This window comes from Arachis stenosperma, chromosome 2, assembly GCF_014773155.1.
Source record: "Arachis stenosperma cultivar V10309 chromosome 2, arast.V10309.gnm1.PFL2, whole genome shotgun sequence".
Classification (NCBI taxonomy): Eukaryota; Viridiplantae; Streptophyta; class Magnoliopsida; order Fabales; family Fabaceae; genus Arachis; species Arachis stenosperma.
The window spans coordinates 965,726-988,764 of record NC_080378.1 but is presented as its reverse complement, the minus strand read 5'-3'; the positions used below and the strand labels follow the sequence as shown (position 1 = coordinate 988,764).

Sequence of the window (23,039 nt, the reverse complement as noted above, 5' to 3'; positions counted from 1 at the left end):
AGTGGAATAATTACATGTTATAATCAACAAAAAAGAATTCTAAAGCAATACTTTGAGCTTTTTGTTTGGCATGAACCATAGAACCCAGCAAGTAAACAAAAATATGATCACAAAATTGTAAAGTTTAAATGATCAATTTATTAAAAGTATACCATTCTCTTAATAAAATTATTTTTGTGTCATATAACTCCAAGGGATTATGAAAGCTGTTGTACCTACCTTTGATTAGAAGTTAATTAACTAACTGTTTCATGTTGGAAAGATGTAGATTATGATAGCTTTAACATATAAGTAACACTACTTCAGCTACGTTCAATAATGATGTTAATCATCATGATATTTAACATATTAAGAATAAGAATATTGAGAGTACTAAAATAAAAGTACGATGTAAAAAAATACTAAATTAATATTCTCACGTTAATACTTAAAAAATGTAACATATTTGATTAAATATTTTATCATCTCCAAAGAAAAATTGCCAAACATCAAAGAACAGCGTTCAAAGCACGTACTTTTATCATCTCCAACGTGTTTGCCAAACACATCTTACGTCTTGTTGGCAGTTTCAGTTAAAGTGTTATCTTGTGAGTTATGGGACCAGGCTCAATAGTACTACTATACCAAATTACTAATCTCTCTCAAATGCATCAAATCACATTAGTTATGGTATAGAGCATGTTAGTTACTACTTAATATTAAATCAAGAGTTATGCTACTATCTATTTTTAATATATAAAAGTAGATACATAAGCATGCACCACATTACTTCTAAGTTATTCCTTTTATTCTACTAATGCCATGTCAGCAATATTGCTTACATGGCAAAATTTTAGAAACAACTAATCAAATCTTGGCAAATTTTAACCACTCAAATCTTGCCAAATCAACTTCTATTTTCAAATTAAAAAAAAAACTAAAAAACAGAATAAAAAACAACAAAAACACAAATAAACATTTACCCTAAAAAAACCTCTGAAAACCAAAGAGTTCATTACTTTTCTCATGCTTCTCGCCTGAAAACTCCTTACTCTTCTCATGCTTCTCGAAACTCTCTTCTTCTTGGCACCTCTCCGTACCAAGATCCTATTTCCTCCATGCTCTTCCGGTATGAGCCATTGTGTTTTCCTCGAATCAAATTTTACTCTTCTCATGCTTCTCGAAACCCTTTTCTTCTTGGCACCTCTCCGCATTGCATCAATTGCAGAAACCAGACCAACTAAGAAAATTCGTCCAACGAAGAAAATTCGTGCCAAGTATTTTCCTAAAGATTACAACATTGAGGTAATTTTATATAAGAAATTAAAAGTAGATATACTTAACTTATCTTTTATCTTTTTTATTCATAAACTTATTCTTTACCAGTCGTTTATGCTTGCAGTACTTGAATCCATATCAATGGCATTTCAATAAACTCATGAGAATATATCTTCTATAAAGTAAGTCATCTCTTACACACTGTGAGTCTATGAATAATTTCATACCAAACTCCTTTGAAAAAACTTGCGATAATATATTTCTTCATAAGTAATTAATTTCTTACGTCTAGAGTAATGTTTATATTTCTTTCTTCTAAAATTTCTCATACATATTTTTTGTGAAAATGGTTGTATCTACAGGTATAACACGCTTCGGAATAAGGTTGACCTCTACAATGCTCTAACTGTTCCGAAAATTAAATCTCAATACTTCTTTTTAGACATTGCACATATAACCATGGGTTGAATTTAAGGATATTTTTTCCTCTTAATTTTGTATACTTCTAAATTTATTTATATATTATGCTACAATTTTTTATTTTTTATTTTTTACAAAATTCTTAATCATATCATTTATAAATCATAATTTAAATCACTTAAAATTGGTCTATAAAATTTATGTAATATTCTTAATCACATATAACAATTTAAATAGGTTAAAGTTACATTTTAAAGCTTATAATAATTTATTAGTTAATAAATAAATTTATATCATTATTATTGCATATTACTTCACTAAAAAATATATATTTAAATGTGACAATATCATATTAGGTGGAATGCTTGGTCATCTTTAGCATTAAGACATCGGCATTCAATTTGATCCACTAAGGACCGATCACATTTAATAATATGATATTATCTAATTCAACTTGCTAATTTATGTATTTTATTAAGAATAATTGGTATTATTCATGATTACAGATAAAAATACTATTATTAATTAATAAATTGCTTTAAAAGTGGGATAAGAAAAAATGGGCAGAAAGAAGATGTACTAGGGCTTCTATTCTAATTGCAAAATTTTATGAAGTCATTTAATTAAGTAATTAGAATATTAATTTTGAATTACTGCTAATAAACTTTTTGCCATTTTCGGTACATTAGTATATATTAATTGTTCAAAGAGAAACGTTAAGGACTAATATTTTTTATTAATATTAGTCTAAAAATTTTTAATTAAGTCCATATAATATACAAATATTTTTTAATCAAGTCTTTTTAAATTAAATTTTTTGAAATTAAATTTGTAACATATAAAGACATTGAAATCATATTCCTATATTTATTATATCTTACCGTTATAAATAATACAATAAATTTATTATACTAATAATTAATTTATTATTGCATATTACTTCACTACTGCCATTATTTCAGCGAACATAGGTCTTAACTTTGGATCTCTACAATACAAAAAGAGTATCATATAGTCACACCAAGCATCGGGTGTATTTCATTCATGTAGGTGAAGTATTCTAAAACTTCCTAAAACTTAAACATTTGCAAATAGCCTAAAAGTTTTCTATTAAGTCCATATAAATCTAGAAATTTTTATTAAATTCATATATATACAAATATCTTCAACCAAGTCTTTTTAAATTATAAATTTTGAAATTAAGTTTGTAACCTATAAAGATATTAAATCTATATTCTTTATTTATTATATCTTACCGTTATAAACAATATAATAACTTTATAACACCAATAATTAATTTATTAATTTCTATAAACTCAATCATTAAATGTAATAAATATCCATATAATAAATGTCATAATATTATTAATCATAATAAATTTTACGTTACAAATATTTAAATTATATACTCTTTGAACTACTTATATAAGTCTCTAATCACTATTTTTTAAAATAACATCAAATTTACCATAAGAAATTTCTTTCCAAACTATACAACATCTCAAACTTACTCAATGGAGCATCATTCATTGGACAATATAACCAAACATACGGACAATTGGTTTATCAAAGTTCGCGTGGTTCGTCTATGAAAAACATTAACACCCAAAAATAAAGAGGAGCCTCTTTTCTTAAAAATGATTATATTAGATGAAAAGGTACAAAATAAACAAATTTATTCTGTTTTTAAATTGAATTTAAAAAATGCTTTAATTATTTTTGTTTTTTATACTTTTAATATTATTTTACAATACTTTATATATAATTGTATTTTAATATCGTTAAAGTTAAACTTCTCTCAATTTGATAATCATTGTTCCTTTTCTAATAATTTAAAAAAATAAACGCAATCATTTTTTTAATTAATTGTTAACAATGATTTACTAACACTAGAGGGAACACCTCTTCATGTAATTGTGAAGAAAAATATGATAAACAATTCAAAAATTTGTTAGAAGAAGGAAAAGTCTATACTATAAAAAATTTGAAAATAGAAGATGCAAATAATTTGTATAGAGCAATTAAAGGTACTATGAAAACAAATTTTTTAATAACAACTATTGTGAAAGAAATCAAAGATCCAATTTTGAACATTCTCTAACACTATTTTAAATTTGCATCACTTGAAACATTATCTGACAGAGTGGGTCAAAGACAAATTTTAACAGGTAATTTTATTTTACATTATTTCAATTATTCTTATTAAAAATAATTTATTAAAAAAATCAACACATTTTTATTTTTTTTATTGTAGATGTCATTGAAAAACTGCATGCAATAGGAGAAGAAGAACAAGTAGATGTTAAAGGAAAACCCACAAAAATACGAAGAATGGAATTGATACTCAAAGAGTAAAAAAATATACAACCAATTCATTTTTCATTTAGATATATAGTTATTAACAAAATACTATTAATTTTAGGAACATCGTGTTGAAAGTCATGTTGTGGAGAAATCTCTCAAATCAGATAAATAAAGAAATTACAACACAAATCAAGGGCCAAAAAATTGTTGCACTCACATCAACATTGGTTAGTGAATATAAAGGTATGATCTTTTTCAAAAAATTTTAATTTATTGTTTTTTTTAGTTCAAAGAATTATATTTTATATAATACATTAATTGATACAATACAACACAATCTTATTTTATATAACCTATTATATTATAATATTAGGTGATTATTAGGTTAGCACAATTTCAAGTACAAAAATCTATATCAATCCAAAAATTGAAGAATTCACACAGCTGACTTATGGATATTTCATAACTAATAAGTCTCTCAAAAATTAATTCATTTATTTCTAATTTATATTATTCATTGATTATAGGAACTAACTTCGCCAACACCAATATCATCAGACGAAGATCACATACCTATCAAGAGTTTGAGGAGAAAAAAAACGATACAAATTCAAGACACATTTTCGGAAGAAGACCATACATGCAAAGAGGGAGCAAACAACACAAAAAAAAGTGCATACAACTCACCAATTCATAAGGAACATGCCTTCATAACAACATATGACAGAAAGAAGAAAGCAACAACTCTAACAACAACCAATAAAAAAAAGGAGGACGAGTGCCATATAAGAAGACCAATTCCATCAATTAAACCAAATACAAAAATCAATTCCAACATCCAAATACTTTGTACTACCATTTCTTTTAAATAAAATACCATTTAAATTTATTTTTAGTTTATACATATTTCATTTAATTCTACAAAATATAATAATTTTTAGTATTTATTATATATTATTATTAATTTACCGTCCCGCGCATCGCGCGGGTCACATTCTAGTTTCAACAATTACAAGTGATTATAAAAAAAAATTAGCTTCAACTCTATGAAGAAGCAACAAAATTTCAAGGCTTTCAACTTTTGTGTGAGCAAGGTAATAGTACGGTTTTCTAGAGTGACTGCAGGAGCTTCTATGCTGTTAATAAGGGACATATGATGATTTCTTTCTTTTTTTTTTTAACTTTCAATTTGTTTATACACAATAAAATAAAGTCCTCTTTCAGAGATACTCCTAAATAAATTACACTATCAATTTTGAAGAGAACAATGTCTATAGGATCATGAGCTTATTTTGTTTTCTGAAGTACTGTTTTAATTGCTTTGAGTCATTCCCTTATTGGTTTTAATTTGCTGAACTTCATTGATGAAAAACATCAGTTCATGGTATTATTGGTCTAACTAATTGGAAAAAGAAGACCTATATCTACATGATATGTAAGAAATGCCCAAATTCGAGTATTAATGACCACGAAAGTTATTTATTTTTGTGTTATATATTTCCAAAGGGATTATCAAAGTTGATGTACCTACCTTTGATTAGAAGTTAATTAATTTAACTGCTGCATGCTTGGTAAGATGTAGATTATCATAGCTTTAGCATATAATAACACTACTTCAGCTAGGTTCAATGATCTTAATCATCATGGATTTGAATTGTAAATTTAGCCCCAAAAAAAACACAATTCAAAATTGATATAACCCTTGCATTAGAGAGAGAAGCATTTGTTTAGCATGTTGGTTCAAAGTTCAAACATGACTGCTATTGATAACCAAACAAGCAGATATAGTTCCCATCTTTCAAGCAAAAAATTGAATTGAATAATCCAAGCAAGTCCACATGTAGTGTAGATATGAAAGCTGAAATCAGAAAACACTGCTTCTGCATCCCAACACATTAATCCAGTTTACATCTCCACATATATACATGTATATGAAATCCCGAACATCTGTGAACTTTTACCTGCAAGACCATAAGCTTTGTTTTTTTTTTGTTGACTAGAAACTATGAAAGAAAAGACCATAAAGAATCAAATTTGAGTTGCTATATGGCCTATATAGCAATACCATTCAGCATAAACATGAAATAGTGGCAAAGGCAGAAACACAATTCTGTCCTTAAGCGCATATAACTAATTCCTCCTCAGATCAAGCTTCATAACTTTTTCTTTCACCCAACAGAACAGGAAAAGTAAATTTGAGAATGGAATTGAGTAAAGTTACTAACTTGAAGCTAAAATAAGAAAACAACTCTTCTGATTTCAGAACTTATCCAGAAACACTAATACACAAATTAATAACATTTCAAGACTAAGTGCTTGTCATCACGAAAACCAAAGACACTTATCATTCTACAGTTTTCTGTTTATTTTATTTTCTCCACCTTTTTGTGAGAATGCATAGTACAGCAGTTATGCTGGATCACTGTTTTGATTTTAGGATCAGGACTGCAAGTATATTTAACAAACAGAAATGCCACCAAAAAATGTAATTGCAAAAGAGGGAGTTAGATAGAAGTGATCACAAGATAAAATTATGGAAAGGAACAAAGTAATGATACCAACAACAAAAACTTTTAACTGTTACTCCAACTTTCTCCATTATGTCTTCATTTCTTATTCTGTCCATTCTAATGTACAGACCAACTTGAAAGTAAATTACAAAAACATTGCTTCTGTTTCCGACATATCAATCCAATTTACCACCTCAGATGAACTTCGAATTGAATGAAAAAAATGAAGATATGATTGCCACTGTATAGCATTACATCTCCACATATACGCAAGTACAATGAAATCTCAACCACATAAGTTAAAACAGCCTGCAAAAGATTGCAAAAATAGAAACAAGATTGTTAAATTATTTTGAAAGCTTCACTTTCAACTTCAGGTAAGACAATAAGCTTTACTTTCTTTTACCCCTTCGGTTATGAATAATCAATGGTAAAAGAAATTGTAACAAGTTGCTATATGGCCTATATACCAAAACCATTTGGTTAGTGGCAAAAGCAGAAACACAATTTTGTCATTAAGTGCATATAACTAATTCCTTCTAAAATCATGCTTTCATAACTTTTTTTTTTTTACTTTTTTCCAACACAACAGGAAAGTAAATTCTAGAATGGAATGGAGTGGAGTAAATTTACCAAGCTGGAGCTAAAATATTGTGTAAGATTATATATGATGAAATCTCTGCCATTTGGACACTTTTACCTCATTACAAGCTACTTGCAGAATATGGTAAAAAAAAAGGGAAAAAAAAGCGAATTTGATTCATTGATATATGTAAAGAAATTCTTAAATGTTAGATACACAAGAAAAGACATTCCACGTGTGCTTAGTCCATGTCTTCATATCAGCATTTTTTGTTTGTCATTGACAGAGAAATAAGGCTAGGGACTAATTTGTCTGTTGGAGTAAAAAGTGGGAGAGTTTTTTGTGTATTTCAAAAACTATGGGACTAAAGTGTCTGTTTTGAAAACATCAAGACTGATTTGGATAATTACTCAATTTTAAATTAGACTTTGCAGATTTAAAAAAGAACATAGCCACAAAATATATTCTTCATTTCATTGTGCTAGTATTCAAAGTCAAAAACCTTAACTTGTTTTTAAAATGCAAAAATCTTGTAATTCTAGATAAGCATAAACTGCGTGTTCCTTTTAGTGTGGTAATCTATTCTTAATATATAAAAGTAGATACATAAACATGCACTACATTATTTCTAAGTTATTCCTCTTATTCTACTAACGCCATGTCAGCAATATTATTTACGTGGCAAAATTTTAGAAACAACCAATCAAATCTGGCCAAATTTCAACCACTCAAATCTTGCCAAATCAACTTCTATTTTTAAATTAAAAAAAAACTAAAAAACAGAATAAAAAACAACAAAAACACAAATTAACATTTACCCCAAAAAAACCTCTGAAAACCAAAGAGTTCACTACTTTTCTCATGCTTTTCGCCTGAAAACTCCTTACTCTTTTCATGCTTCTCGAAACCCTCTTCTTCTTGGCACCTCTCCGTACCAAGATCCTATTTCCTCCATGCTCTTCCGGTATGAGCCATTGTGTTTTCCTCGAATCAAATTTTACTCTTCTCATGCTTCTCGAAACCCTCTTCTTCTTGGCACCTCTCCGCATTGCATCAATTGCAGAAACCAGGCCAACTAAGAAAATTCGTCTAACGAAAAAAATTCGTGCCAAGTATTTTCCTAAGGATTACAACATTGAGGTAATTTTATATAAGAAATTAAAAGTAGATATACTTAACCTATCTTTTATCTTTTTTATTCATAAACTTATTCTTTACCAGTCGTTTATGCTTGCAGTACTTGATTCCATATCAATGGCATTTCAACAAACTCATGAGAATATATCTTTTATAAAGTAAGTCATCTCTTACACATTGTGAGTCGATGAGTAATTTCATACCAAACTCCTTTGAAAAAACTTGCGATAATATATTTCTTCATATGTAATCAATTTCTTACGTCTAGAGTAATGTTTATATTTCTTTCTTCTAAAATTTCTCATACATATTTTTTGTGAAAATGGTTGTATCTACAAGTATAACACGCTTCGGAATAAGATCGACATCTACAATGCTCTAACTGGTCCGAAAATTAAATCTCAATACTTCTTTTTAGACATTGCACATATAACCATGGGTTGAATTTAAGGATATTTTTTCCTCTTAGTTTTGTATACTTCTAAATTTATTTATATATTATGCTACAATTTTTTTATTTTTTTCTTTTACAAAATTCTTAATCATATCATTTATAAATCATAATTTAAACCACTTAAAATTGGTTTATGAAATTTATGTAATATTCTTAATCACATATAACAATTTAAATAGGTTAAAGTTACATTTTAAAGCTTATAATAATTTATTAGTTAGTAAATAAATTTATATCATTATTATTGCATATTACTTCACTAAAAAATATATATTTAAATGTGACAATATCATATTAGGTGGAATGCTTGGTCATCTTTAGCATTAAGACATCGGCATTCAATTTGATCCACCAAGGACCGATCACATTTAATAATATGATATTATCTAATTCAACTTACTAATTTATGTATTTTATTAGGAATAATTGGTATTATTCATTATTACAGATAAAAATACTATTATTAATTAATAAATTGCTTTAAAAGTGGGATAAGAAAAAATGGGCAGAAAGAAGATGTACTGGCTTCTATTCTAACTCCAAAATTTTATGAAATCATTTAATTAAGTAATTAGAATATTAATTTTGAATTAATGCTAATAAATTTTTCGTCATTTTCGGTACGTTAGTATATATTAATTGTTCAAAGAGAAACGTTAAGGACTAATATTTTTTATTAATATTAGTCTAAAAATTTTTAATTAAGTCCATATAATATACAAAATATTTTTTAATCAAGTCTTTTTAAATTAAAATTTTTGAAATTAAATTTGTAACATATAAAGACATTGAAATCATATTCCTATATTTATTATATCTTACCATTATAAATAATACAATAAATTTATTATACTAATAATTAATTTATTAATTTATGTAAATTAACTCATTAAAAATTTATATCATTATTATTGCATATTACTTCACTACTGCCATTATTTTAGTGAACATAGGTCTCAACTTTGGATCTCTACAATACAAAAAGAGTATCATATAGTCACACCAAGTATCGGGTGTATTTCATTCATGTAGGTGAAGTATTCTAAAACTTCCTAAAACTTAAACATTTGCAAATAGCCTAAAAATTTTCTATTAAGTCCATATAAATCTAGAAGTTTTTTATTAAATTCATATAATATACAAATATTCTTCAACCAAGTCATTTTAAATTATAAATTTTGAAATTAAGTTTGTAACCTATAAAGATATTAAATCTATATTATTATATTTATTATATCTTACCGTTATAAACAATATAATAACTTTATAACACCAATAATTAATTTATTAATTTCTATAAACTCAATCATTAAATGTAATGAATATCCATATAATAAATGTCATAATAATATTATTAATCATAATAAATTTTACGTTACAAATATTTAAATTATATACTATTTGAACTACTTATATAAGTCTCTAATAACTATTCTTTAAAATAACATCAAATTTACCATAAGAAATTTCTTTCCAAACTATACAACATCTCAAACTTACTCAATGGAGCATCATTCATTGGACAATATAACCAAACATACGGACAATTGGTTTATCAAAGTTCGCGTAGTTCGTCTATGAAAAACATTAACACCCAAAAATAAAGAGGAGCCTCTTTTCTTAGAAATGATTATATTAGATGAAAAGGTACAAAATAAACAAATTTATTCTGTTTTTAAATTGAATTTAAAAAAATGCTTTAATTATTTTTGTTTTTTATACTTTTAATATTATTTTATAATACTTTATATATAATTGTATTTTAATATCGTTAAAGTTAAACTTCTCTCAATTTGATAATCATTGTTCATTTTCTAATAATTTAAAAAAATAAACGCAATCATTTTTTTAACTAATTGTTAACAATGATTTACTAACACTGGAGGGAACACCTCTTCATGTAATTGTGAAGAAAAATATGATAAACAAATTCAAACATTTGTTAGAAGAAGAAAAAGTCTATACTATAAAAAATTTGAAAATAGAAGATGCAAATGATTTGTATAGAGCAATTAAAGGTACTATGAAAACAGATTTTTTAATAACAACTATTGTGAAAAAAAATCAAAGATCCAGTTTTGAACATTCTCCAACACTATTTTAAATTTGCATCACTTGAAACATTATCTAATAAAGTGGGTCAAAGACAAACTTTAACAGGTAATTTTATTTTATATTATTTCAATTATTCTTATTAAAAATAATTTATTAAAAAAATCAACACATTTTTGTTCTTTTTATTGTAGATGTCATTGAAAAACTGCATGCAATAGGAGAAGAAGAACAAGTAGATGTTAAAGAAAAACCCACAAAAATACGAAGAATGGAATTGATACTCAAAGAGTAAAAAAATATACAACCAATTCATTTTTCATTTAGATATATAGTTATTAACAAAATACTATTAATTTTAGGAACATCGTGTTGAAAGTCACATTGTGGAGAAATCTCTCAAATCAGATAAATAAAAAAATTACAACACAAATCAAGGGCCAAAAAATTGATGCACTCACATCAACATTGGTTAATGAATATAAAGGTATGATCTTTTTCAAAAAATTTTAATTTATTGTTTTTTTTTTAGTTCAAAGAATTATATTTTATATAATACATTAATTGACACAATACAACACAATCTTATTTTATATAACCTATTATATTATAATATTAGGTGATTATTAGGTTAGCACAACTTCAAGTACAAAAATCTATATCAATCCAGAAATTGAAAAATTCATACAGCTGACTGCCTGACTTATGGGTATTTCATAACTAATAACTCTCTCAAAAATTAATTCATTTATTTAATTATTCAATTTAATAAATATAAAAAAATTCCTAAACAGGACTGATCAACATGAAAAAGTAATGGAGATACCAAGCCAAGACAATGCCAACACAAATCTTTAGAGTAGAATGATTAGAAATCGAATAACTATTCAAGATCTAATGGCTATGCAATGGAATCTGATTATCAGGTATGACAAAAAAATCTCACAACATGCATTATACATTCATTCTTACTCAAATACAATATACCTAATGATAACATAAATGGAATATTGGAATAGGAAAAGATCTTTACAATTTTAGCAACTATAAACGGAATTGATGACAAATTTGGATGGAACTATGTTGAATGTGAAAAGTATCATAAGAAAGTATATAAAAAAGGAGACAACTATATTTGTGGCACATGTAATCAAACACCACAATATCCAACCATAAGGTAACTTTATATACTTTTCATAATCTCATTTAGCAAATTATTAGTTATTAACCCAATACTTATTTTAGGTTCAGAATTCAATTAAAGGTTTCAGATCAAAGTGCTACAGCAACTTTTGTATTATTTGATGGCGAAGCAAAAAAATTGCTGGACACAACTGCTTCAAATCTAATCACACTTCAGAAAAGTAATGATCTTGAAGCACCACCCCAATTGAAAAACTTGTGCAACCTCACACTTATTTTTGAAGTCAAACTAAATGAGTTTAATCTCAAAGAAGGTTCTCAACAATACACCGTTACCAAGACATTTGTTCCAACTAAAAACACTGAACAACAACACCCATTACAACAAATAAAACAAGTAATACTAAAAAAATCACTTATTTAAAACATCATTTTTATTTCTAATTTATATTATTCATTGATTATAGGAACCAACTTCGCCAACACTAATATCATCAGACGATCACATACCTATCAAGAGATTGAGGAGAAAAAAAACGATACAAATTCAAGACACATTTTCGGAAGAAGACCATACATGCAAAAAGAGAACAAACAACACAAAAGAAAATGTACACAACTCACCAATTCATAAGGAGCATGCATTCACAACAATCTATGACAGAAAGAAGAAAGCAACAACTCTAACAACAACCAATAAAAAAAGGAAGACGAGTGCCGCATAAGAAGACCAATTCCATCAATTAAACCAAATACAAAATCAATTCCAACATCCAAATACTTTATACTACTATTTCTTTTAAATAAAATACTATTTAAATTTATTTTTAGTTTATACATATTTCATTTAATTTTACAAAATATAATAATTTTTAATATTTATTATATAATATTCTTAATTTACCGTTCCGTGCATCGTGCGGGTCACATTCTAGTTAGTATACAAGTTGAATAATTTGATTGATTTCTCACCTTATTTTCATATTAGTATAAACTTAAAAATTTCAAAACTTTTCGTAGACCAAGAGAATCCAAATAATTGACTAGAAAACTTTCATTTTTTTTATATTTTTTGGGTTGATTATATATAATAGAAGAGTACACTAAGGCGAAAAATGTAGCCAATGACATAAATAAGATTATACTTATCCAATGTCTAAACAATTTAAATAATATAATAAGTAGAAAAGAAAAATTTTTAAATAAATATAATAGTTACAATATACTTAAGAATTAGAGAAATAACCAACATATGTGAGTCTCATTTTTATTAATTATTTTATGTTATATGCATTTTACAATTTTGCACTGGATGTGCACAAACTCTAAGCAAAAGAATAATGGAATTTTTTATTAGACATAAAAAACAAAAAACATAGATTTATATTTACACAAATGAAAAAGTCAAAAAACTTGTATTATTAACAATGGAAGTTACTTTATTTTTGTGACATATATGTTTCCAAGGGATTATGAAAGCTGTTGCACCAACCTAGTTAATTAAATTAACTGTTTCATGCTTGGTAAGATGTAGATTATCATAGCTTTAACATATAAGTAACACTACTTCAGCTAGCTTCAATAATGATGTTAATCATAATCATGCCTTTGAATTATAAATTTAACCAAAAAAAACAAAAGAAAAAGAAAGAAAAAGCCTACAATTCAAGTTTGATACAACCCTTGCATTAGATAATGAAACTCATTTGTTTAGCATATTGGTTCAAAGTTCAAACATGACTGCTATTGATAACCAACCAACCATCTATGGTTCCTATCTTTGAACAAAGCATTGAATTGAATAATCCAAGCAACTCCACATGTAGTGTGGATATGAATCCTATGATACAAATCAGTCATTAATTTAAACTATTGTAGATACCAATTAAAATGAAAACTGAAATCAGAAAACACTACTGCTTCCCAACACATTAATCCACTTCACATCTCCATATATATAGATATACATGTGCAATGAAATCTCTAACATCTGTGAACTTTTTACCTGCAAAAGATGGCAAAAACAGAAGGAAAAGAATTGTTAAATTATTTTGAAGCTTTACTTTCCATTTCAGGCGAGACAATAAGCTTTATTTTCTTTTAGCCTATCACTCAAAGTTGCAAACCGCATCATGTTCTGTTATATTGTAAAAATAAATTTAAAAGAAGATTAAAGAATAGAAGAAAAGGAAACAAGGAAAACCATACAAAGGAATGTCCCTGGTGTTTGGCAAAAGTTTTAATTTTACCTCAAATATTTTCAAAGGATTTCAATTTATCTCTTTGCTAAAATTATGAATGATCGACGGTAAAATAGCATCTTAACAGAAAGTGGAATCTATAGATTTGAAAAACAGAAAAAGAATCAAATTGAAGTTACTATATGGCAATACCAATAAGTTCATCATAAATATCAAATAGTGGCAAAGGCAGAAACACAATTTTACTATTCAGTGCATATAACAAAATCAAGCTTTCATAACATTTTTGTTTTTCCCAACAGGAAAAGTAAATTCTAGAATGGAATGGAGTGGTGTAAATTTACCAACATGAAGCTAAAATATTGCATAAGATGAAATCTCCACCATTGGGCCCTTTTACTTCATTACAATCTGCCTGCAGAAGTTGGATAAAAACAGTAAATTTCATTTATCGATTATGTAAAGAAATTCTCAAATGTTGGATACACAATATACATATATATATATATATATATATATATATATATATATACATTCCCTGTCTTTGAATTTATAAGAATGACTTTTTTTTAGAATAACAGAGGATATTTCTACAACTACAAAGTGAGAGGTTTCCCTATGAATGAAAAAAAAGAATGCAAATTTATCAGTCCAACTAGTTAATAATGTCTAAAGAAAGAGGGAGGTCTTTTCTTTGGAGGAAAAGGAAATTGATGCATGTATAATTGAATTGTGGTGGCATGAAAACCGTAAAGTTAGATAATTACCTGCTCAGAAATCTCTATTTAGGAAATATGTTTGAAATCGACTAGAATGGTGGGGATGTGGGAAATTTTGGGCCAGATTAGTTGATGCTTGTTCTTGCAGTGTTTTTCCAGCAAACCACAACAATAAACTTCAAGCCGCAAGAGAGAGGGAGGCAGCTTTTCTCCTTCCATATTCTCCATCTTTGGACACCACTTAATGTGTAGTTGTTGAAGGGAGGTGAGGCGGAGAAGCTCGTTGCACTCCAATGTCTCCAGATTATCGAAGTGCCATATCTGAAGAGTGGTAAGGGAGGGAAGGTGAGGCAGCGAACCCACCTCTGGGTATGACTTTATGTTCTCACACCCTAAACCATAAATTCTGAGATGAGTGAGGGCGTGGAAGTTGGCGATCCATGATAGATCCCACAGTTGTTCCTCGCAACCTCCCACTTCAAGTGATTTCAAATTAGGCGGGAAACCACCCTCTGCCAACCTGCAAATGTTTGGGCAAGCATATATCTGGAGAGAGTGTAAACTTGGGAGTAGACTCTTCATGTCACGTGGTAATGCCTCCAACTTCGAGCAATATGTGACTTCAAGATGAGTCAAGTTGGGTGCAGCCAGTCCTTCTCCTGCAAATGACACTAATTTGTCGCACCCCCTGATTATGACTTCTTCAAGAGCAGCGTGTGGTGCCTCTGACATTGACACTGATTCCAGATTCCTACACCCTTCTATCTCCAAATTCTTGAGATTGGGAAAGACATCCAACGACAAGGAGCTCAGTGGATCACAGCTCTCTTCTATTTGTAGCTCTACCAAACCATAGTTGCGCTGCTGTTGCTCGGGGAATTCAAATTTTGGGCAACTCGAGATTTTCAGCTTTTGCAGAGATTTGGGTAAACAATTGTCCGGAAAGGATACAATAGACGGACACCCTGAAATAAGTAGTTCTTGGAGGCAACATAGATGGTTGATGGTGCTTGCATTAAATGATGGAGATCCCCTGTTTATTGATAAAGCATCCCCACCACCTACCATCTCATCAGACCTTCCTTCTTCATCTTCCCGCAAACAACAATCCCTTCTCCACAATATGGCATTAAGCATATCTCCCTTGAACATTGGACAACCTTCTATTTGAAGTATCTTAAGCTGAGGAAAAGCTTCTGGGTGAGGTACGTGCCACTCCTCCCAGCATGGCATGTTATGAAACACCAATTCCTCGAGTGAAGGAAACGGTGGAATAGGCGAGGAATGATGATCGCTGTCATTCTTGTAAAACTCATCACCAATACACTTGAGCTCAAGAAAACCGGAAATGCACAGGGACTTTAGACATTGCAGTTGTCCAAGTGAAGGCAGCATGCAGCAATTCTTGCAAGACTCTAGCCATACAGTTGTCATATTGTTGTAAGAACAGTGTCCCACCCAATCTGGAAATCTTTCGCCCTTGTATCCTTCCATTCTCAACTCTTTCAAGCCAGTGTGCGGTTGCAAGCCGTCGAGTATATCTCTCTCAGTCTCTGTGTTTGAAACCATTTCATCATCAAAAGACCATTCCAACGATAACTTGTCAATGTGGTTCTTCTCCAACATCCTTGCACTCCTTGCTTGTCTCACATCAACAACATTCTCCAACTTCTTAATCTCAAATGATCCTTCAAGATTTGAGAGCCCTCCTAGTTCCTCGATTCCATTGTCTTTGTGCTTGCCCACCACAAAGTATTCTAAAATATGCATGTGTTTCAATTTACTTATTCCTCTAGGCATTTCTTTCAAACAAGTTCCCCTAAGGACAAGATGCCGTAATTTCATAAGTTTATGCATGCCATCGGGCAACATGGTCAGTTTAGAACATTCATACAATATTAATGTTTGTAGATTATACAAGTCGCATAGCGACTCTGGCAATGTCTTAACATTGGTCCAAGAGAGATTCAAATAGCGTAGATGAATCGATTTAACTATTGAATCTGGTAATACATCAAGTTTACGAAAGGATAAAACTCTCAAGTATTTCAACTTTGATGCTCTGCTTTCCATGCTTAACAAATCATTGATATTCAACGATGTCCTCAAAGATTCTGGCTTCACAATGGACTTAAAGACTTTTGAGATTGGATGATCTAACCTTCGAGGTGGGAAATATGAGAAATGGCGAGTGAGAACCTTCTTTTCTTCTTGTTCACGAAGCTCTTGTATTCTACAATAGAAGTCTCCAGCAAGGAATATTGCCAAGTCATGCAAGAGATCATGCATCACAAAATAGTTATTAGCTGGTTTAAAAAATAACCTTGAATACGTTGAATCTAAATCTTCATAGTACTTGTACTTGTTTTGAAGCTTTTTAAAGAATAACCTTGAAGCTAATTCTTCAAAACACTCAGAACCAACCTCTTCTAAACTCTCTCCTCTCTTTGGTACCCGTAAAAGATCTTCAGCCATCCACAGCAAAACTAGTTCATTTTTCTCAAAGTAATGATCTTTGGGAAACAATGAACAATAAACGAAACAACGCTTCAAGTAAGGAGGTAGCTGGAAGTAGCTTATTAACAATGCTGGAATAATTTTACTATTTTTCGTAGAAAATTCCCAGATGTCACTCCTTAAAACAGCATTCCATTCTTTAGCATCACGCTTTCCTTGCAACAAGCGCCCAAGTGTTTCAACAGCTAATGGCAACCCTTTACACTTCTTGACAATGTTTCTACCGATTTCCTCTAATGTTGGAATACCGTTTGACTCCGGAAAACATGCATTGGCTGCAAACAATAACCAACAAGACTCTTCTAACAACTCATTAAGAAAGTGAGAGGGACATGTTTGAACTACTGAAGCAACCTCTTTCATACGAGTTGTAAGAAGAATTGAACTACCCTTAGCCCCACAGTGAAAAGGAGCTATAAATTGCTTCCACTTATGGGCATCTTCGCTCCAGACATCGTCTAGAACAAAAAAGAACTTCTTTCCCGACAAGATTTGCTGCAGTTTATTTTGAAGCAAATTTAAACTCCCAAGGCTACAAGAATTTTTAGTAATCTCCTCAATGGTTTTCTTTGTAATATCAGCAACATCAAATGTTTCAGAGATGCAAACCCATGCTTTGAGATCAAATCCTTCCACGACACTGTACGCCCATTTGGCTAAGGTTGTTTTACCAACCCCACCCATGCCAACAATTGGAATCACAGATAACTGAGATTCACTGTTGTCATTTATTGTCTTGATTAAAGCTTGTTGATCATGCTCCCTGCCATATATGTTCCCTTCCATCAGACATGTGGTTTCTCGCCATGATGACGATGATGATGATGACAAGTTATTATCCTTGGTAGTCTTTTGAAGACCAAGGATATCTTTTTGACTTACAAGAAATTCTATTCTTGAAACCACCCCTTCCATGTTATCTACCATCTTCCTATGTCGGTTGAGGAAGAAACTAGGCAAGACAGAACGTACCTCCTTTTGAGTGGCGGCTTTGGTGAGTACAGCGTACAGAAAGTCATCAGCATCATAAACAGCATCTCTCAGACTGTTGAGCCAATCCCTCACACGTTCGTCGCCCAGTTGCTTGTACTCAGCATCATCAAGCACAGCTTCAGCAGCATGCAGAGAAATTTTCAGCCTCTCAACCAAGGCAGGGCCAAGTTTCTTGCCCAAGACCCGGTTGACCGTATCCGTTGTGAGCAACCTGTCAAAGACAACGTTAATGAAGCCAGAAAGGAAAGCTCCACCAACAAGTGCACCAGCCATGATGATATGATCTCAACAACAGCAAAGTGAATGGATTTTCAGAGAAAGGTAAGAGAACAATTGTTGCAGTGTAGTGAACTGCTAAATTTTTCAAACAATCAAGTAGTGTATGCTTAGGAGGAGTCAACGATTCCTTAGCAACAAGACATGGTATGGGTCTCCGACGTAACTTAAAATAATTCTAAGCAGTGGAGTTCCTAGCTGGCTTTGTACTAACTCTTCATTTTTTATTTCTTTTTTGAAAGATGCAACAGATTACTTGGCAATAGAATTATTCGGACCTTGTTGAATGTCTTATGCTTACTTTGTTTGCAACTTTAAATTTTTGTTTTCTTAAATTATTTGAGAGATGAAAGAGAATTACAAGTTGTTTAGTTTCATAATAAGTGGTTTTTGCTTTAAATCTTAATAATCGAAATGAACAATTTCTTTATTTGTATTTTTCTCATAAAGAAACCAAAACGGTAATTGGAGAGAGGCTAACAAATCGTTGTGATCTCCATTTCTAACTCAATTCTATATAGTTCCTTTTATTTTGTTCAACTTAGTAATTATACATTTATTATATTTAATATTAATCATGTCATGACCCGAACCAAGTCATGACTGGCGCTCAAGGGACAAGTCCCTCAGCAAGCCAAACGACTAAATTTTCAGAAAAACGGACAGAATCTCTTCTGTTTCTAGGACCTTACCAACATAAATATTAACTCCCTGTATTAATAATAAACCTCCATTTCCAAGACAACAACAACAATATACTCCAAATTATATCCACAACCAAATATATCCAAAATACGCATCATATATATATCAAGTTGATAACTAGAGTATATAGTTAAAACCATAAGTCTTACATAACCAAATCATAATCACTACCTAAACAGTTCAAGATTCAAAATAACATAACCCACACGAGGATCCTGCCTGTGACATATGGAGCATTGACATAATCTAGATTTTGAGCAAATGTTCCATTACATAATTACTTAGCCCTTGGAAAGAAGAAGGGCTCACCAAAATGACTAAGATCTACTGAGGGACTGGTGGAATGGAACCTGGAATGACTCCTATATATGAAAAATATGAGAATATAATAGGGTGAGTTTTGCAACTCAGTGAGCAAACATTACATCTATAACCCACACGAGACAATACAAAGTTTACCTTGAAAATTATATTTCTTTTCGGAGATGAGGAATTCATATTAATTAATTATACAAACATTAGATAAATATTTAAGCGGATGAACTGAAATGGGAGTTCTCATTCCAGAAGTCAAATCAAATCAAATATTACACATTTAGGGCGGCTCCACCTCTAAGGGTAGCCCTTTCCTCTAGTGTGCCCGTACGGTATAACAGATCCAACGTGTGGCCTACACGTTAGGCTAGCAACGCCCCTGCTAGCTAAGGTCTGAGCCAGATGCATCTAGGTTAACGTCATAACCGCCGTTAACTACGGTTTTCTAGTCAGAGTCTCCCAAACCAATCCAAACCAAATCACTTATAAAAATCTCTAGTGCTTATAACATACTACTAAATTCCATAGCAAATCAATATATATAGGATTGCATACTAAAATTTAATTAAAATTTACATAAGGTCAAATAAGAAAATATTTATACTTTACAAAATATATAAATATCATCTCGTGTGTATTTTTATAAAATTGTAAGTTTCACAAATCAATATTTATTTTCAAAAATTCAGAAATCACAATAATAAAATATTTTCAAACTCCAAAATTAATGATTCAACATAGATATTGATAATAATATATTTAAAAACAATTATAGATATAATATCCACTCACAACTTATTCCAAAGAACCAGAAGCAACTCTGAGCGCGTCAATGAGCTACCAAATGATGTCCAATAACTCTACAACTCTAGAAATATGACAATAATGATATTTGTGAGCTACTAATATCGTCAATTAACATAATCTTACTCACATTGACAAAAGCCCCAAATTTTCTAACCATAATAACCCTAATTCGGATTTTGCTATACCCACAAGTATAGGGATGCTAAAAATTTGAGATATAGCTAATTATTGAGTCAAAGAGTTACCTTGAAGCCTCAATAATAACCAGAACTCAAAAGTTGAATACTTTCTTCACTAAATAGGTTGAAGCTCCATGATTTAGGGTTGTGATAAAAGAAATTTGAATGAATAAAATAAAGAAGAGAAGAGAAGGAGAAGGAAGTAAAATGAAAGAAGTGGATTTAAAGATAGTGTATGATTTCAAGAAGAAGAGATGAGAAGATGGAAAGGGAGAAGAAGAAGAAGAAGAAAAAGAAGAAGAAGAAGAAATGAAATTGAAAAAGAAGGAGAAGGGTTTCGGGTAAAAGAAAATAAATGGGGCTAGGGAGGGGGTGAGTCACGTGACTCATTAAACCCCTCTTCCTTTTTTTTTTTCTTCGGTTATAACATTCTCTCCCCCTTAAGAAATTCGGTCCCCGAATTTCAAACCCATAAACTATGATAAGTGTGATAGTTACCTTCAGACTCAAACAAATATGGATATTTGTCGCGCATAGCGTCCTCCACTTCCCAAGTTGCTTCTTCTACCGAATGATTCTTCCAAACAACTTTCACAGATGCTATCTCTTTAAAACGTAGTTTCTTTACTTGACGATCTATTATAGTCACCGGTTTCTCTTCAAATGATAAATCTTCGTTTAGCTCTATGGCTTGTGGTGCAAGCACATGAGATGGGTCGGGAAGGTATTTGCGCAGCATTGATACATGAAATACTGGATGAATCATAGACAACTCAGACGGCAATGCCAAGCGGTAAGCAACTGCACCTATTCTGTCCAGTATCTCAAATGGACCAATGTATCGAAGACTAAGCTTGCCTCTTTTCCCAAACCTCATCACTCCCTTCATAGGCGACACTCTCAGAAATACCTGATCACCCACTGAAAACTTTAAGTTACGCCTTCTGTTATCAACATAAGCCTTCTGCCTACTCTGAGCTGCTAATAAACGTTCTCTTATTATGCGAACCTTCTCAACCGCATCTTGTACCAAATTTGGCCCTAAAAGCTTAACCTCACCAACCTCAAACCACCCAATAGGTGACCTGCATCTTCTCCCATAAAGAGCCTCAAATGGTGCCATTTGAATGCTGGCTTGATAACTATTATTATAAGAGAACTCGATCAAAGGTAGATAGCTGTCCCAATTTCCACCAAAATCTAGAACACAACACCTTAACATGTCTTCCAATATCTGGATCGTCCTCTCTGATTGCCCATCGGTTTGAGGGTGAAAAGCTGTGCTAAGATCTAGACGAGTTCCTAACGCTTTTTGAAAAGATTTCCAAAAATGAGAGGTGAACTGGGGCCCGCGATCTGAAATAATGGACACTGGAATTCCATGTAGCTTAACTATCTCATCAACATAAAGTTGAGCATACCGAGCTGCACTGAAAGTTGTTTTCACCGGAAGAAAGTGAGCTGACTTCGTCATTCTATCCACAATTACCCAAATTGAATCAAAACCTTTAAAACTACAAGGTAAACCTGTTACAAAATCCATTGTAATCCTTTCCCACTTCCATTCAGGTATCTCAATCTGTTGTAATAACCCAGCAGGTCTTTGATGTTCAGCTTTAACTTGTTGGCAAATTAAGCAATGAGAAACAAAAACTCCTATGTCTTTCTTCATGCCTTCCCACCAAAACAATTGTTTCAAATCTTGATACATCTTATTGGAGCCTGGATGAACGGTATACTTAGAATTGTGAGCCTCCTCCAAAATAGCTTTCTTCAAGTCGGGGTTATCTGGCACACATAAGCGTTGACCACAACGTAATACATCTTGATCAAGAGAAAAGTCTGAGTTCCTCCCATTACGAACATCTTCCATAAGCTTTCTTAGTTTCGGATCATCACTTTGTGCAACCTTGATCTGTTCTATTAGGGAAGATTGGGCTCGAACATGTGCTAAGAAAACTCCTGATTCTCCAAGGTCAAATTGAATTCCACTGGCCTCCAATTGATGGACTTCTTCAACAATTGGTCTCCTTCCAAGAGTGATATGGGCCAAGCTACCCATAGATTTTCTACTGAGGGCATCTGCTACAACATTTGCCTTTCCAGGATGATACAAAATGGTACAATCGTAATCTTTTAGCAACTCCATCCATCTCCGTTGCCTCAAATTTAAATCCTTCTGTTGAAATATATACTTCAAACTCTTGTGATCCGTATAGATCTCACAGGTCTCACCATAAAGGTAATGTCTCCAAATCTTTAAAGCAAAGACAACCGCTGCCATTTCCAGGTCATGAGTTGGATAATTCTGCTCATGCTTCTTGAGTTGTCGCGAGGCATAGGCAATAACGCAGCCATGCTGCATTAATACACAACCAAGTCCTATCCGAGATGCATCGCAAAAGACTGAGAATCCCCCGGACCCAGAAGGTAAAACAAGAACTGGTGCTGAGGTTAGACAAGCCTT

At 31.0% G+C, this 23,039-nt stretch overlaps 1 protein-coding gene across 2 annotated transcripts; it reads right to left on the bottom strand.

Annotated features, from left to right (window-relative positions):
• Positions 1-13,508: 13,508 nt before the first annotated feature.
• Positions 13,509-18,823, bottom strand: LOC130962127 (putative disease resistance protein At3g14460). Of its 2 annotated transcripts, none has more exons than XM_057888224.1 (3): positions 14,829-18,823; positions 14,406-14,476; positions 13,509-13,865 (listed from the first exon to the last, which is right to left on the bottom strand). In XM_057888224.1, exon 1 carries the CDS (start codon positions 18,561-18,563, stop codon positions 14,847-14,849), a length of 3,717 nt encoding a protein of 1,238 aa, XP_057744207.1. In that variant the 5' UTR covers positions 18,564-18,823; the 3' UTR covers positions 13,509-13,865; positions 14,406-14,476; positions 14,829-14,846. The 2 variants fall into 2 exon arrangements, with proteins under 2 accessions (XP_057744207.1, XP_057744208.1); XM_057888225.1 differs by having other exon boundaries at positions 14,410-14,476.
• Positions 18,824-23,039: the final 4,216 nt, after the last annotated feature.

Bases quoted from the DNA above. Each gene is read 5' to 3' on its own strand.
- LOC130962127 (XM_057888224.1), bottom strand. From the start codon at position 18,563: ATGGCTGGTGCACTTGTTGGTGGAGCTTTCCTTTCTGGCTTCATTAAC.